At 41.6% G+C, this 17,941-nt stretch overlaps 1 protein-coding gene across 1 annotated transcript; it reads right to left on the minus strand.

Moving 5' to 3' along the window:
• Positions 1–182: 182 nt before the first annotated feature.
• On the minus strand, positions 183–4,722 carry LOC118506359. Its single transcript, XM_036043373.1, has 4 exons — positions 4,173–4,722; positions 995–4,104; positions 707–904; positions 183–625 (listed from the first exon to the last, which is right to left on the minus strand). Exons 1-4 carry the CDS (start codon positions 4,453–4,455, stop codon positions 545–547), a joined length of 3,672 nt encoding a protein of 1,223 aa, XP_035899266.1. The 5' UTR covers positions 4,456–4,722; the 3' UTR covers positions 183–544.
• Between the last annotated feature and the right edge of the window lie 13,219 nt (positions 4,723–17,941).

Genomic DNA, 17,941 nt, shown 5'->3' on the forward strand with positions numbered 1-17,941 from the left:
TAGTGAGACGGAGCCAGCTCTGACCGACTCTACCTCTCCGGAGTCGGCACCGCTCTGGCAGCTCACCGGCTGACGGAGTGGCTGGTCGTTGGTGTGGAGCCAATTTTCCCATCACTACTGCTTGGGGAGGATGAGAAAGCATTGCAGTAATGAGGTAAGTAAAACTTTAACACTACAAACAATTATTGTTTTTTCCACCTTTATTAGTTAGCGCTTACTTTACACAAAACACGGGGAGAAGCAAATGTTAGTAAACTACCGAAGGAATAATTGCTCAGAAAATCGTAAATGCAATGCACAACTTTAAATATATCCTTCTAGGATAAATGAATTTCAAACGAAGAAGAAACTGTAGCATTCCGACGTATAACCGTTTGGTAAAGATAATATAAAATATATTCCTGCAAGTAATGGGGATGATAGAACACACGGTATAACAGACAAAACAAACTAGAGTAATCATATTCGCACAGCGGGAGATTATGCAGCTTCCTAACATACATTCGCAGCACACACACACACACCATCATTACAGGGGGGCCCATTACTCGACGATCATCTCATAGCGCTCGACTTGTTCGCACATGCTATTGAAGCTATCGACAAACTGCTTGAAGTCTTTCGTCTGTTTGAATGAAACAAAAAAAAAAGAATGGAATTAGTGAACATTATACGGCTGCAGATTGTGGCACCGTCAAACCATTACCTCTTCCACTGGGATCTGCTTCTTGCGACGCGCTTTTTGCTTAGCCTTTTTCTTACGATCGCTTTCCGAGTCCGAGCTTAGCTCTTCTGGCTCATCGTTCGCCTCATCCTCACTGTCGTCATCCAGTCCGAGGTTGGCGAGATAGATATTTTTCTTCTTGCGTCGTTTGGGTATGCGCGAGTAGGTTCGTTGATGGGCCTAGAAAATAGAAACATAAGAAACCAAGAAAGGGGGATTAAGGACACATTGATTGCCACCAAGCTTAAACAGCTCTTACGGAATACTTACGGAATTATTAAGCCACGCCGGTCGATCCGGTGTGTCAAACAGCGCAACGACATCGGACTCATTGTTGCGTTCGGTTTGCTTCTCCGATTGTGGCTGCTGTTCAGCAGCGATCGGTTCAATCGCCGACACATCCGGTGCTTCATTTGGCGGCTCCTTCGAGCTTTCACCACCCGTCACCGCTCGAGGTGTGGAAGCGACGAAATCACGCAACGTGTGCGGTCGTTTCTGCGGACTACCGATCACGCACAGCTTCGGGACCAACGGAAACCGTGTCGGACCGCTGGACCGTGGGTTCTGCTGCTTAAGTCGGGCACGGAAAATGGGTCGCTTGGGTAGCAATTGCTTTACGGTTTGCAACCTTCGCTCCAGCGTCTCGTGCGAGATGTTCAGTGGCATCGGAAGCGTAACCTGGGCGAGCGAACTTTCGACCACACCGTCACTGTTGCCACTGTTATCGTCGAATCCGAAATAGTCGCGTGAATTGTGGTCCGTGGTGGCGGGCAAGTGCTTGTGACCGCTGTGACCGGAACCATCACCGTGCATCGCTGTGTCGTCATTTATTTCTACCACACTGGGCGCACCACCGGGTGGTTGTGTCGTGGTGCCGGTGTCTGCTGGTTGATGGTCTTTGTCCACGATGTTCGTAGATAGCTCGTTCTCCTTGTCATACTGTAGCTCCCGGCGGGTGTTGTTAGGGCCACTGGAAGCATCCCTTGGGCCGGGATTTGTCGGAGGTTTTGCTAGCGGAGACATGACGGGACTGTCGCGCTGGGGCAGCGGCACCACATTCAACGGCATCAGTGGGTTGCGTTTAGCAGCATCACTTCGGGCAGGTAAAATGATGATGTCCTGCAGGATCTGTACTTTCTTGGTAGCCGACAACGACGGGCCTTTACTGGGCGCTGCCGATTCCGCGTCGATCGTCGGTGGTGGTGGTGGGTGATTTTCAACGTCGGAATCGTTAATGGTCGAGTGTAGCTGTGCGAGCATGGAGCGGAATCGATCGGTGCTAGAATTGAACTCGTTCACCGTACGCTGCTGTTCGTGGGACAGTGGTGACGGACAGGCTGCTCTTGATCGGTCGTTAGCAGCGTTCAAACCACCTCCAGTTGCGCGCTGTATGTTACCGAGAATGCGCATTGAACGGGTAAACGCGTTCATCGAACGATCGTACCATTTTTTGAGCTTCTGGCAGGCTTGCCGCATCGTTTGGTCCTGTTGCGGTGTGGCCGCCTTTTGCTTGCTCAGACGCATCGCTCGGATGAGCTTTTCGCTCATTTCGCTCGTCGCCTTCAGCTCCACGTACATTTTCTCGATCTCGTGCAACTCCCTGTCGCTGATAATGCCTACTCCGTGTTCTGGTGTTGGAAGCACGGGTACCGGATCGATCGACGTACCGTCGGATGGTGATTTACGACGCTCCGTAACGAAACCGGCCGCTCCAACTGGCTGCTGTTCGGTTGCGATTGCAAAGCTTTCGTAGGACGGTAGCATCTCTTTCGTGCGGTGGACGTAGCTGGTACGGGGAACGATCAATTCGTCCTGCAAGCGCCAGAGCGAGGCTGGTTTCTCGGCTGCTGGTGGTACGCTCAGTTGGTTCGCTGTGTTCACCACCCTGTTGGCGGGAGTGGACGTGATGGGAAACGATAGTGAACTCTTTTTAAGCCGGTCCAGCGACGGGTGCAAGGTGCGTGTAGTTTCTGGCGAAGCGAGATGACCATCATTCGGAAGCTGCTCAGCGTCATCCTTCGGCGGAGGTACGTTAACGGGCGAACGAGCATCGGGTGGTGTTTTGGGAATGTCCAGGTTGATCTTGTAGTTCAGCGTCCCCGGTTGTTGTACCGGACCACCGCCCAACCTTTTAATCACCTTTCGCAACGTCTGCTTATCGCACCCGAAATGGTTGGCCCGTTTTTGTGGTTGCTTGCCTTTCGGTTTAGCCATCGAACCGTTGCTCTTGCTGTTGACCGTTTTAGCAGCAGCGGATGCTGTCGGAACCTTTTTCTGCTTCGGTTTCTTCTGCTGCTTCGGCTTGGGTTTGCTCGCTGCTGGAATATCACTGTTTTGCGAGGACGATAGAAAAGTGTACACATCACCGTTCTCTTCGTTTTCTTCCTCAATCTGTAGCAGTGGCATCGGTGCATTTTTAGCTGGGTGAGGTTTTTTGAACAAATCCCACTTGGCGGTAGCGGTGTTTGGAACGGTGAGGTATGAACTATTGACCACCGTGTTACGCTCGAGCACCACAGGGGGAGGTGATTCCGGGACTTCTATAATTGGCGATGTGATAACAAGCTTAGGTTTCGCCATTGTTGATCTTGGCCCTGCGAGTGAGGGTCGTTCCTGCTTGATGCTATTCTTTTGTCGCCAGCTAGCTTTGCTGCTTGAGGCTCGCTGAGTAAAGTGGCTATCGCGCGTCGAATCGTCATATTTGATGCGCTTTAATTCGTCCACTGGCAGTGCGGGAGCTATGCGTTTGATAGAAACAATCAGAGTATTAAACGCATCACTGTTTAGCGTGTCCAAAGATTGTTGGGTGCACCCGGTAACGGTTGTCCGTACGGTATCGTTCTGACCGGCAGCTTCCACCGAATGTTCCAGTACCGATTGTTGTGCACTGAGTGCTTGCTTCGGTGGGGGCACACGAATCGCCTCGCGTGATGGGATACCATCATTTGTCTTGCGTTTCGGTGCTGCGCGAACATTGATTGTGTTTTGGTTACAGTCAGTCGATTTTGACGACATGCGCCGCGTTATGCGACGTGGCTCCGGAACGGCAGTCACGTTTGTCGTGCTTGTGCCGATGACGTCATTCCCGGACACTGTTTGTTTGTGTGATAAATCCACCGTTTCGGCAATGCTTTTCGTGCCGATGTTGCTGGATTCGTCCAGATGTACGATCGAAAGATGATCCTCCGAAACGCTGTTAATTGTATGACGTTGACGATCCGCCAACCGTTGCTGCGTTTGTCCAACACTCTTCGTTCGCCGTGGTCTGGTTCGTCTGGTTACGTTGCTGTTCCGTTCTGGTGGCGATGAGTTGCTCTGTTGTTCGGCTGAGGCTTTACCTTCCTGCGGTATACTTTGAATTTGGGGGATTTTGTTGTTTTCTAAAAAGCGGAAAAGTATTGTTAGAAAGACAATCTACCCAAAAGCAATTCTACAAGCAGTTTACAACCTTTTGCACGATTTGAGCTAAGTTTGAATGGTGTTCCTTGTGCAAATACATCTACTAAAGCTACCGAACAGTCGATCAACCTACGCCGCAGATCGTCTGGGATGGTCGCAGATCCGTTTGCATCATTTTTTCCGATCAAAGTACTCTGTGCCCGGCGGCGTGTCGTTACATTCGGTGTCAAGCCACCGATATTCGACGCCGAGGATCGCTGTCTCGTACGGTTTGTCACGAAATTACCACTCGCGGTCGTATGGCGGCCACTGTTTACAACCGTTGACGGCATTTTGAACCGAACTACTGCCCGCGCCCGTAAACCGCACACACATACATCCGCCACGGAATGATGCTTTGGGAAAGCGCACTGAATTTAGGGTCCGAAATTACACAAATCTACTGTTTCTAGACACTGCACCACTTGCCAAAGGCGCTCGGCTTGAGTTATATAAACACGTATAAATAAAAGTATCAAAAATAAAGTGTAAATTAGCAGCAAAATGCGTCGTTTCGTAGCACACGCATAGGGGACGCCCGCTTGAAATGTTTTGGTATAATGACGTTTGATTGAAATTTGACAGATAACCGTGTACATCGGGCAAGCGCATCGAGTGTGTGGACAAAATTTGATTTGGAAAGAAATGGGTAAAAAGGTAAAATAGAGTCCCAAACAAAGATTTGACAGTTCGAAAATGGTCAGGTCTATTGCACACGCGAATCGTGTTTTGTCAATCGGAGGGGGGATGTTTGTTTACATTTTGCATTTGGATTGTTATTGTGCAGGGAAGTGATCGTTTATTTTCCTCGACCTTTTTTAAGATTTGTGACTAATTATGCGCCTTTATTGGTTGCTGTTTGGAATTATTTCAGTTATATTCTACGATACGTTAATGATACATCGCATACATTTAGTGAAAACGTGTTTAGGCTGCGCGTGGACACTTTGCTGCTTTGCTGCGGACCGGTTCAACTGCCGGTCGGATGTTTGTTACCGGAGGATGCAGAGGTGGCTGTTTATAGCAACAGTGGCCGCACCGTAACCAGCGCTAGCATCTATGACGATGCGCCTTAACAGCCGGCAATTCTATCAGTATGCGTTTCATACTGGTGTACTGGTGGTACAATGTGCAACCGAATTCTTTCCATCGCCGGAAGCAGCAGCATCCCGTTGGATGTTTGTCCCCGGATTGATAAATGATAAATGAAAATGAGATAAATGTGATTAATCAGTAATAAAAGATGTGATCGTACACCTAACGCGGTCGTGTTTTAAACATCTTTTAATGTGAGACATCCGAAACCGTTTTGGTAATTAGGCTCTAGTGGATCCGGGTGTGTTGTATTCTTTAACTTTTTAACGGATGTAACGTTATGCAATCACCGGAAAGGATCGGCGGAAGCCTATCATACAGAAAATTACGTACGATATTCATATATCTGTCCTGCTTTACAAGCCGTCTACCATGCTGATCGATTTCCTTGCAAGCTGGGCAGGTCATTCTATTTTAACATTACAGGATCGCAGTCTAACACATGGCGGTAGGTACCGGCTGCGTTAAGGTAAAAGGTTCGTGCCCTCGTCTCTGATTCTACTGGAATTTCGAACCGTTTAGCAGTTCGTACGTTAATTAAACGGACCGGCTAGCTTACTGGCTCAACAACTGGCGCCTAACAGTGGACCTTGTGCTTGCTGATCATTATTTCAAAGTTGAATAAGACGGACAGCCTGCCTTTATTCAACAGACTCCTAATAATTTCTTTCCATCCATCCGAAGAAAAAGTAAAAATTTTATCAAAAATTGAATATACAAGTCGTTTCTGAATTCTGAAAAATATTTTTTTCATGCTCACCTTCCTTATCGAGTTACCAAATTCCGTACCTAGGCACCACCTCTTGGAATAAAGACAAACGATGCCACTTCATACATTTATCAGATTTTTTTCAATATCCACCAATGCAGTGTAGTCATGAAAACTGATGAGACTCTATAATGAAATGAAATGATAAAATAAGGTTTTATTCGAACACAAAAGTGTTACCAAACTGAAATGAAACTTTGGATTGGTCTATTGAATTGAACTTTGTTTTTTCTAGTTCTCGGATTAAATTGAAATTCTATCTATTTACCACGGTTTAATGTAATGGTTGCTTGTTTAAAAAAGAAGCAAACAATTGAACTTCAATTGAATGCAGACGTATAACATTAAATAGAAGCGCATAAATGATCCCTGCTGTATTTCTTTAATTTTTCGAACCTCACTAGCATTTATTCCCAATCTGCTCGTTAAAGGATCTTGCTACACGTGCCGGCTTCTATTAAATTCCGGCACTATGTTAAATCGTTCAATGCTTTTTTTTGGTTTATTGCACAAAAAACTACTCGAGTGCTCAATACATTAACATTATTCCAATGCGTTGATGATCTACATTCATATGCCAACTGTTGTTCATAGAGTCAAAAATATCACCCAGTATGTAAAATAAATTGTAAGATATTTAAGTAACAAAACTTGTTTTTATATTCATGTACAACGGCCCCGCCGTAATGCTACAAAACGATAATCTTATCTAGTAAAAATAAAATTAGCAATACTTCACTGGCAACTCATGGTTTCATAATATAGCAGAGGTTAATTATGTCAAACCCGATGTTTGTTTAATTTTCATTTTACAGATACAATTTCTTTATTACTTAATTAATCCTGATTTAGATACCGAATCACAATACAGGGCTCATGCTGTTCCTAAGTTACATCAACGCTCTCACCATCATCCCATCCCTCCAATGGGATGTACAGCCGAAAGTGCGAAAGAGCCAGTTGTGTCCGACCAAATACCAAGTTATAAATTTTTATTAAAGCATGAAACATCGGCCTGAATAACTAAATCATTTACATTTTATGAAACATTACGTTTCATAAATGTTTAAAGCAAAAGAAAAACTATTCCAAGTAATTTTTGTTCCAATTTTTGTGAAACCAAATCAACACATATATACGCTCCAAAAAGTGGAATGCGAATGGTCTGATGTTTCTAACATATGAAATGTCATGAAAGATTTTTATCCAAAGCCTTCTCAGTCGTGTTTATTCGTCGCGTATCATTCAGCCACGTGTTTACTGAGAATTTTCTGAAAGTATTTTCATACTAAATGTTAATGGCTAATCCACCCTTTTCTTCTTGCGGCAAAAGGCGCTGCCGGGTGATGTGAAAGATATTCATTAACAAATTCTACTTTTTCAAACATTTACTGCTAGGTGTGTTGTAGCTCTGTTATTCTTAATTCTTGGGTATAGCTTGGTTGCAATTCATAATGGCTATGAGACGAATTTTTTAAATGAGTCTCTATAAAATGTAAATCTTGTTAAAGAAACAATAAATTTAATTCAAAATCAATAATCTCGCATTGTTTATTGCTACACTTTGCCAAAACCATTTGAATTTAATTTTTTCTGCGTATATGGTAGGTATGAGAATAAGATTTAAAGTAGTTTTTATGCCGATAGGTGATCCATAAGTCGGATCATACTGTGCTACCTTATGCTCCGCTATTGAAGACTATATTACAATCAAATGAAAAAATAAATAAATAAAACACACACGTAAGGTTATTTGAAATATTTATTTTACTAACAATTTAAGTTGAATCGATACAATTTTGAAAAATTAAAATGCATTTTTTTCATTTGGTAATCATGTACTTCAGGACATCAAGGAGACAAAAATTTCGTGAATGCAGCAGAAAAGTTGATATTCATCAAGCATATCTGTGTGCACCAGTTTTGAATTTGTCTCATTTTTTTTTTTTTGAGAAACGCTTTCAACCATCTTCATAAGCTATTATTTATTTTTTTATGCATGAGAAGCTTTTATTTATTTGTCTGTGTACAAATATAAGTTATACACGCTTGAGATGAGAAAGACAATGGGGTGGTTAAATTACCATGCAAATACACAATTATGTGTTAGGTTATTATTTCGGTTGTAGTATCCATCTCCAAACATGTAAATATTATTTACAAGGGACAGATAAGTGGTTCAGATATGGCCTCACCAGAGTTATACTAACACCTGTTTGTTCTAAAATAAATCAATAAAAAGTTTTGAAAAATCATAAAACATTTTATTTTTAAATACACCTGTTATACTTACGTCACAATTCTACACACAGTTTAATTATTCCTTTTTTGCACTATTAAAATGTATCAAAAATAAAATTGATGGAGACCAAAGATTTTTTTTGGATGAATACATAAGCGTAGAGATCATTTGACATTTTAAAAATATAGATTTCCACGAGTACCTTTCGGAATCGGAAACCTACCATATAAGAGCAAAAACAATTTTCAGAAAGCTAAACCTATAGAAAGTAAAGTATAATACAGCAATAAAGTTTCAGGAATTCATCAAAATTAACAGCTTTTAAAACACAACTAACTTACACGAGCTTAAGGGTTTTTTATTTTGCTTCTAGAAAAGACTCAAATATTGAAAGAGTGAAGTGCCTAGCTCGCTTTGATTGACTGATTATTTTGCTCTATTTTAATCAGTAAATTATTTTTAAGTATTTCTATAAAAGTCTCCCGTACGTAAGGCTGACTACCTTTTCTACGGGTAAAATTAAGTCACAGAAAGCCAGAAATGGTAGGCCGAGACCTCTCGAGGTTGTAGTGCCAAAGAAGAAGACTATAAAAGTGTATTGTGTTATTTTCACAATAGAATCTTGATTTGAGCTATTCATGTAAACCGATTATTTGCGCCTTATAGGCAACCCGCATGCCATTCCCGAAGGCGGTCACGATCGAATGAATTAATGGAATGCATGCTATGGGTCTAGAATATGAATAAAGATCCCTCAAAAAAGAACAATCCAGCAGTGCACACGTTTCTTACAACACCTCTTAAGACATTATTCTTAGATTTCTCCGCGGCTCTCCCCCGAAGTATATTGATAAGATAATTTAACAAATTATTCCATATTTTTCCAACTTTTTGAGCATCTTCCATGCCAAATCCAATTTTGAAAATATATAAGGAAGGCCTTATAAAAAAACTGGAATGAATATTGAATAAATAGAATGTAATATTATAAATTAAAAAAAATGAAAACAAAATCGTCGATCGTAAAAACTTAAACCCAAATTCACAATTTCTAACTCGTCTATTTGGCCTTCTATAGCTTTCTATGATTTGTTTTACCGGTAACTGGATGATAGTCAGTCTTGCACACCCCCGGACCGCACCAATAGCATAATAGCATGCCAAAAAAGCACGATACGTCACTATCACATTTAGCTAAAACATCAAGCTTTTGTTTTATTCCCAAAAACAGATGCTTGTTTAGTTTGATTAGTCAGATGAAACGTATCGTAGACATGAGCTCTATTTAAAAATTAATTTATATTAAGAATAACTAAATCAGGATAGAATTTCATTATTTATAATTACAACAACCCGTAAAGACAAGCTTCGCGTGCATGGTACGACATTTTGTGAATGATTCTGTGAAAAACCAGTCAGTAAATAAACAGTTGACATTTGAACGAAGCATAACTTACATCAACATACTTCTTTGTTCCGAAATATACGTTATATTGCATTTTCAAGGCATATGTTCAATGTTGAAACCATGTATTCAACCGCTTACCAGTTCATGTAAATAATATTTAAATATTTAGAGATGGATACTACAACCTGGCCGAATGCCGAAATAATAATGAACTAGAGGGTTTTTGGTATTTGCATGGTAGTATTAACCACTCCATTGCCTTTCTGCGTCCAAGTAATTATAACTAGCATTTGTATATACTAATGGAGAGGGTTGAATGCATAAGAGACAATACAGAAAAGTCTCAAATACATAGACAGGAAGAATATCAATGTTTCTGCTGTATTCAGGACACTCGTTCTTGCCCTGAGAATCATGTATAGAATGCAAAAAAAAGTTCCCCAGTATCTCGTCTGGTAACGTGGTACATAGAGAAGCAAAGCAAACATATGGAACATTTAGCGGCATAATAACTACAGCAAACATTATTCTCATTCTTACCATAGGTGTACTAAAAATTAAATTAAAATCGGTAGAACTATTATCGTGCAATTTTGAAATAGACACTTCGACAGTATAAATTTTAAATTACTGACTGAATTCCTTAATACTTGCTGAAAACATAGTCTTTAATGAACAACCTCGATTCCCATCACTGTTGCGAACGCGACAAAATAAAATTGAGCTAAACTGACAGGCATGCAAGAGTTAGATGAGAAACTTTAAATAACTAAATATCTTTGTTTAGGATAAATTCTCATCGACAAATATTTTCTTAGGAAAACAACCTTAAGTCACAGAGAGGTCCATACCGTGAGAAAGACGAAATTATGGTAACATGTCAGGGTATGTCATAAAACATCTCGGAAAAGGGACAATATCCAGACATATGAAAATTATTAATAGACTCAAGCCATGTAATAAAAACGAAAGTGAAGAACATGGCCCGAAAAGGGTTAACACTAGAACACAATGCATACATTGTCATTGCGCGATTAGTTTCATGAAAAAAACGACCATCGCGAAGATCAAGGCACGGTCGTAGGGCAGTGAAGGAAAGACCAACTTGACGAATAGAACAAACGACGCGCAGGCAATAGGCAATAGGAAAATAGGCATACGCACTTGAACCACAAATGCGCGATGCATTACCCATGGTCATAAAACGATAGGGTAACAATCGCCAGACATTGTAACATTACAGACCTCCTACACTAGCCGACGCCTGGCAGGGGTCAACGCATCAGCATACCGAATTAGGAAAAAGGAGATCGATGTAATGCTATTTCATGTTCTTTTTCCCACGGAATTTTAGTATATAAGACAGGATTTTTGAGAATAAAAAGCGACTTGTAATCCAAACCTCAACGAAGAAGCTTGTGTTTCATTGTTAGGGTATCCATACGGAATTGGGAAAATTTCATCTTTGCCTTCCCTCCGGATGTTGGTCCCGCACTTTGGTGTCTCCCCACTCCGTCGGAAGAATTATGCGAAATTAAGCCAAGCAAGAACCACGGTTAGAAACTTCTCCTGGTTATCCAGAAAAAAAGGCTAATCGTCTGATCGAGCTACGGCATTCCCGTTGTCCACGCCGAGTTAGTGAAGTGCGAGTCCGACGCTAAAAACTTCTCTTGGTTATCCAGGAAAAAAGGTTAGCCGCCTGATTCAAGCAACTCTGACAAGGCCAGGAATCTGCGCGGAGATTTCCCGAATCGATCACTCCTTCGCGTGGTCGGTTCAACAACGGTTCGTTATCGAACTAACAATCACGAAATGCCACCAACCTATAGGAGCCAACCATAGAGTCGGATTTATAATAACACAACTAAGGGTAAATGTTTGAAAAAGTAGAATTTGTTAATGAATATCTTTCACATCACCCGGCAGCGCCTTTTGCCGCAAGAAGAAAAGGGTGGATTAGCCATTAACATTTAGTATGAAAATACTTTCAGAAAATTCTCAGTAAACACGTGGCTGAATGATACGCGACGAATAAACACGACTGAGAAGGCTTTGGATAAAAATCTTTCATGACATTTCATATGTTAGAAACATCAGACCATTCGCATTCCACTTTTTGGAGCGTACATATGTGTTGATTTGGTTTCACAAAAATTGGAACAAAAATTACTTGGAATAGTTTTTCTTTTGCTTTAAACATTTATGAAACGTAATGTTTCATAAAATGTAAATGATTTAGTTATTCAGGCCGATGTTTCATGCTTTAATAAAAATTTATAACTTGGTATTTGGTCGGACACAACTGGCTCTTTCGCACTTTCGGCTGTACATCCCATTGGAGGGATGGGATGATGGTGAGAGCGTTGATGTAACTTAGGAACAGCATGAGCCCTGTATTGTGATTCGGTATCTAAATCAGGATTAATTAAGTAATAAAGAAATTGTATCTGTAAAATGAAAATTAAACAAACATCGGGTTTGACATAATTAAACTCTGCTATATTATGAAACCATGAGTTGCCAGTGAAGTATTGCTAATTTTATTTTTACTAGATAAGATTATCGTTTTGTAGCATTACGGCGGGGCCGTTGTACATGAATATAAAAACAAGTTTTGTTACTTAAATATCTTACAATTTATTTTACATACTGGGTGATATTTTTGATTCTATGAACAACAGTTGGCATATGAATGTAGATCATCAACGCATTGGAATAATGTTAATGTATTGAGCACTCGAGTAGTTTTTTGTGCAATAAACCAAAAAAAAGCATTGAACGATTTAACATAGTGCCGGAATTTAATAGAAGCCGGCACGTGTAGCAAGATCCTTTAACGAGCAGATTGGGAATAAATGCTAGTGAGGTTCGAAAAATTAAAGAAATACAGCAGGGATCATTTATGCGCTTCTATTTAATGTTATACGTCTGCATTCAATTGAAGTTCAATTGTTTGCTTCTTTTTTAAACAAGCAACCATTACATTAAACCGTGGTAAATAGATAGAATTTCAATTTAATCCGAGAACTAGAAAAAACAAAGTTCAATTCAATAGACCAATCCAAAGTTTCATTTCAGTTTGGTAACACTTTTGTGTTCGAATAAAACCTTATTTTATCATTTCATTTCATTATAGAGTCTCATCAGTTTTCATGACTACACTGCATTGGTGGATATTGAAAAAAATCTGATAAATGTATGAAGTGGCATCGTTTGTCTTTATTCCAAGAGGTGGTGCCTAGGTACGGAATTTGGTAACTCGATAAGGAAGGTGAGCATGAAAAAAATATTTTTCAGAATTCAGAAACGACTTGTATATTCAATTTTTGATAAAATTTTTACTTTTTCTTCGGATGGATGGAAAGAAATTATTAGGAGTCTGTTGAATAAAGGCAGGCTGTCCGTCTTATTCAACTTTGAAATAATGATCAGCAAGCACAAGGTCCACTGTTAGGCGCCAGTTGTTGAGCCAGTAAGCTAGCCGGTCCGTTTAATTAACGTACGAACTGCTAAACGGTTCGAAATTCCAGTAGAATCAGAGACGAGGGCACGAACCTTTTACCTTAACGCAGCCGGTACCTACCGCCATGTGTTAGACTGCGATCCTGTAATGTTAAAATAGAATGACCTGCCCAGCTTGCAAGGAAATCGATCAGCATGGTAGACGGCTTGTAAAGCAGGACAGATATATGAATATCGTACGTAATTTTCTGTATGATAGGCTTCCGCCGATCCTTTCCGGTGATTGCATAACGTTACATCCGTTAAAAAGTTAAAGAATACAACACACCCGGATCCACTAGAGCCTAATTACCAAAACGGTTTCGGATGTCTCACATTAAAAGATGTTTAAAACACGACCGCGTTAGGTGTACGATCACATCTTTTATTACTGATTAATCACATTTATCTCATTTTCATTTATCATTTATCAATCCGGGGACAAACATCCAACGGGATGCTGCTGCTTCCGGCGATGGAAAGAATTCGGTTGCACATTGTACCACCAGTACACCAGTATGAAACGCATACTGATAGAATTGCCGGCTGTTAAGGCGCATCGTCATAGATGCTAGCGCTGGTTACGGTGCGGCCACTGTTGCTATAAACAGCCACCTCTGCATCCTCCGGTAACAAACATCCGACCGGAAGTTAAACCGGCCCGCAGCAAAGCAGCAAAGTGTCCACGCGCAGCCCAAACTCGTTTTCACCAAATGTATGCGATCGTAGAATATAACTGAAACAATTTAAAACAGCAACCAATATAGGCTCTTCATTAGTCTTAAATCATAAAAAAGGTCGAGGAAAATAAACGATCACTTCCCTGCACAATAACAATCCAAATGCAAAATGTAAACAAACATCCCCCCTCCGATTGACAAAACACGCATCGCGTGTGCAATAGCCCTGACCATTTTCGAACTGTCAAATCTTTGTTTGGGACTCTATTTTACCTTTTTACCAAGGTGTATGTATTTAGAAGGTGAATTTTTATCGATTTGACAGGGCGACATTTTAGTCGAGTTATGTCAGAGTTTGTTTACAAAAACATATGGTATGGGCTACAAACATGAACAAACAGCCTCGATTCTCAGACCCTTGAGCAATTTCGCTAATTTATGGGTCATCTTCGCATATCAAATGTTGTTCCACAGAAGATTGACGATATTTGGTTGCATTTTTCGGCAAAAAATCGCAAGCGATACCACCACCGGCGCCTCCTCCGACGCTGCCATCACTCTTCTCAATACCCTTCCCCTTGATCACCTCGGAACTGTTATGTCAGGTCGAGAAATGTCAATTTGCTCTAAACAACTCTACCTTCTATATCTACATACCTTGCTTTTTACCAAGAAATGTTTGTCTAATTTTGGACAAAAAGGGTGGAGATTTTCACCCAGCAGTGCAATTGCACAAGAACAGGGGCAACGGTCGGTACAATAGCAGCGCCATCTGTGAACGAAATGGACGTACTATCGGGTGATGGGAAACGTGTTTGAATAAATCGTTATTTTCAAAACAAACACATTGTATAAACATAATGAATTAAGGTTTTTTGAATTTGTTTGAATAGTTTTTGTTGTAATTTCGGAAAAAGCTCTGACGAAAAACACTCTGCTGGTTTATGCGTACAATCGGAACTGCCTTTTATTGTACCTTTTCTATGGAGAGTTTTGGCGCGACAGAACAACACATACCGCAAAATGACATTCGAAACGTCAAACGCAATGTAATGGCAGTGCTGCCAGAAAACCCTAAAAGAGATGGTATGAATTCGTATGAAATCCAACACCCCAACTCGGATCATACCATTTCTGTCCCTTATCCACTAGGAAGCGTACATCCCGAATCCTTCTACACAAAACTTCATTTTAATTCCGTTCACACCCTTCGTTAACCCGTCTGCGATATTATTTGCTGATGGAACGTATTGAAGATGTAATAAACCGCTACATACATGCTCACGAATGAAATGATAGCTTACATCAATGTGCTTAGCACGGGAACTATACGCTTCTCTACTAGCCATTACCATCGCACTCTGATTGTCGCAGTACAACTCAATCCTCTTCTGCTTTTTGAATTGGTTCATAAAGCGAAGCAACCAAATCGCCTCCTTGGTTGCATGAGTCATTGCGATGTACTCCGCTTCAGTGCTGGAAACCGCGACCGATGCCTGCCGTTTACACGACCACGACACAGCTCCCTCTGCTAACTTGAAGACGTAACCAGAATACGATCTGCAATCGTCTCGTTCGCTGGCCCAATCTGCGTCGACGTAGCCGCTGATGTATTCACCCGATCCACGACGATAACTGATCTTATAATCAACGGTCCCTTTGAGATATCTCAAAATTCTCTTCACCGCAATCCAATGTGTACTATCATGGCGATCGTTGTAGCGGCTAACATTACTGACTGCAAAGGCCAAATCCGGTCTGGTACCCTGTACCAGGTAAAGTAAAGCTCCAACAGCTTCACGATACGGCACGTTATCATTAGTATCTCCAGATGCTGCGGCTAACTTGTGTGAAACATCACACGGCGAAGACACTGGCTTACAATCTTGCATGCCAAAGCGATGGACTATCTCTGTTGCGTATTTGGTCTGATCGATGCTGATCATATCGTCACCATAGGTTATTGTCATACCTACACATGTACGAGCTCGACCCAAATCTTTCATTAAGAAAGTTTCCGACAGTTTAGCCTTGAGCTCATCACGTACTTTTACGTCAGACCAAAATATCAGTATATCATCGACATATATAGCAACTACCAAACTACTGTCGGTATTGTAATAGACGCAAGGGTCTTCGGCAGATCTTCTTAGGTCGAATGATAATAATGCTTCATCTAGGCATTTGTTCCAGCAACGTCCGCTTTGTTTAAGGCCATACATTGCCTTGTTCAGCTTGCAAACTCTGCCCGTGCCATCTTCGAACCCTTCCGGCTGCATTACGTAGATTTCCTCCTTCAACCTTCCTTGAAGGTACGCGGTAACTGCGTCCATCTGGTCAATATTCATACCCTTTTGGGCAGCCATAGCGATCAATAACCGTAGCGAGCCATAACGCACAACTGGTGAAAAGGTTTCAGCATAATCAACGCCGTACTTTTGACTACATCCCTTGGCGACCAGGCGCGCTTTATGTCGCAAAACGCTACCGTCTTCTGCGCGCTTTCTCTTAAACACCCATTTCGTTCTTATGGCTTTACGACCCGGTGGAAGATCCACTAATGTCCAGCTCTGATTGCTTTCAAATGAAGACAACTCTTCTTGCATTGCCCTTTCCCAGAATCGAGCATCATGCGTCTTCAATGCATCTTCACGATCTTTTGGATCCTCTGGGCTACAATCTCTAGCGAAATAGGAGACGAAATCTTCGCGTACGATAGGACGAGCTGTCCGCTGCGATCGTCTTAAGATAGGTTGATCTTCAATCCTATTTTCACCGCAATCGTGATTATCAGCGCCTTCGGCATCTTCATATTCCTCATCACAAGAAGAATCAAGCTGATTTACTGTTTCGGTCTTGATTACGGAATCTGTCTTTGTTCCAGTTTTTCTACGACTACATGCCCCAACTGAAGTTGTTCCACTTTCAACATCATCGTCCTCATCTACTTTAAACAAAGAACCAGTCTTCATAGGTGTTTGAGGCAGAAACGTTGCATCCCTACTGGTGTATACTCGTTTGGTCTTCGGCCAATAGAATCGAAATACTTTATCGGAATAACCTACGAACTGCATTTCCACTGCTTTCGGGTCCCATTTTCTACGCATTACTTTGGGCAAAAGAACCATTGCCGGATTTCCGAAAATCTTCAGTGATGCGAGGTCTGGTTTCTCTCCCGTCCAAATTTCTTCCGGACACCGATTTCCTAGGGAACGATTCACCGATCTGTTTACAATGAACGCCGCGTGTTGTACAGCCTCAGCCCAAAGTGCTCGATCAAGATTACCATCCGATATCATGCAACGTGCTCGTTCAATTAATGTCCGATTCATCCGCTCAGATACACCGTTCAGCTCTGGTGTGTATGGCGGAGCCTTCTCGTGGATGATTCCGGATGCCTGACAAATCTCCAACATTTCTTTGTTCACGAACTCTGTGCCGTTGTCCGATCGAAGCCGCTTTATATGTACGCCTGTTTGGTTTTCTACTTCCGCCTTAAACCTGCGGAACGTCTCAACCACTGCTGATTTTTCCTTCAAGAAGTAAACAAATACTTTTCGAGAAAAATCGTCAATAAAAACAACAAAATACCTGGATCCACCTAATGATGTGCTCATTGGTCCGCAAACGTCAGTGTGCACTAGGTCCAAAATCCTCGTTGTTTTGATGATGGCATCTTTCTTGCGAAACGGCGCTCTGGTCTGCTTTCCTTCAGCACAGCTGATGCAACCACGAATGTCTTCCTGCGTACCCTCGAATTGAACGTCACTACACACTTTCTTAAGGTTATTCAAACCTTGGTAGCTCATGTGACCCATCTTCCTGTGCCATTCGATTACTCCGTCGTCCTTAACAAGCAAACATTTCACGTGCTTTGCTTCTATTTTGAAAACACCTCCACTCGACGGCGTCTCAATCAGGACGGATCCACAACTGTTTTTGATCACTTTCAAAACGCCATTTTCAATAATAATCCGATGGCCCATGCGCGATGCCACATCAAGCGAAATCAAATTAGCTTTAAGTTGAGGAACAAACAAAACGTTTCTAAGAAGCAATTGTTTCCCACCAATCGTTACGACGG

The sequence above is a fragment of the Anopheles stephensi genome, chromosome 2 (assembly GCF_013141755.1).
Source record: "Anopheles stephensi strain Indian chromosome 2, UCI_ANSTEP_V1.0, whole genome shotgun sequence".
Taxonomy (NCBI): Eukaryota; Metazoa; Arthropoda; class Insecta; order Diptera; family Culicidae; genus Anopheles; species Anopheles stephensi.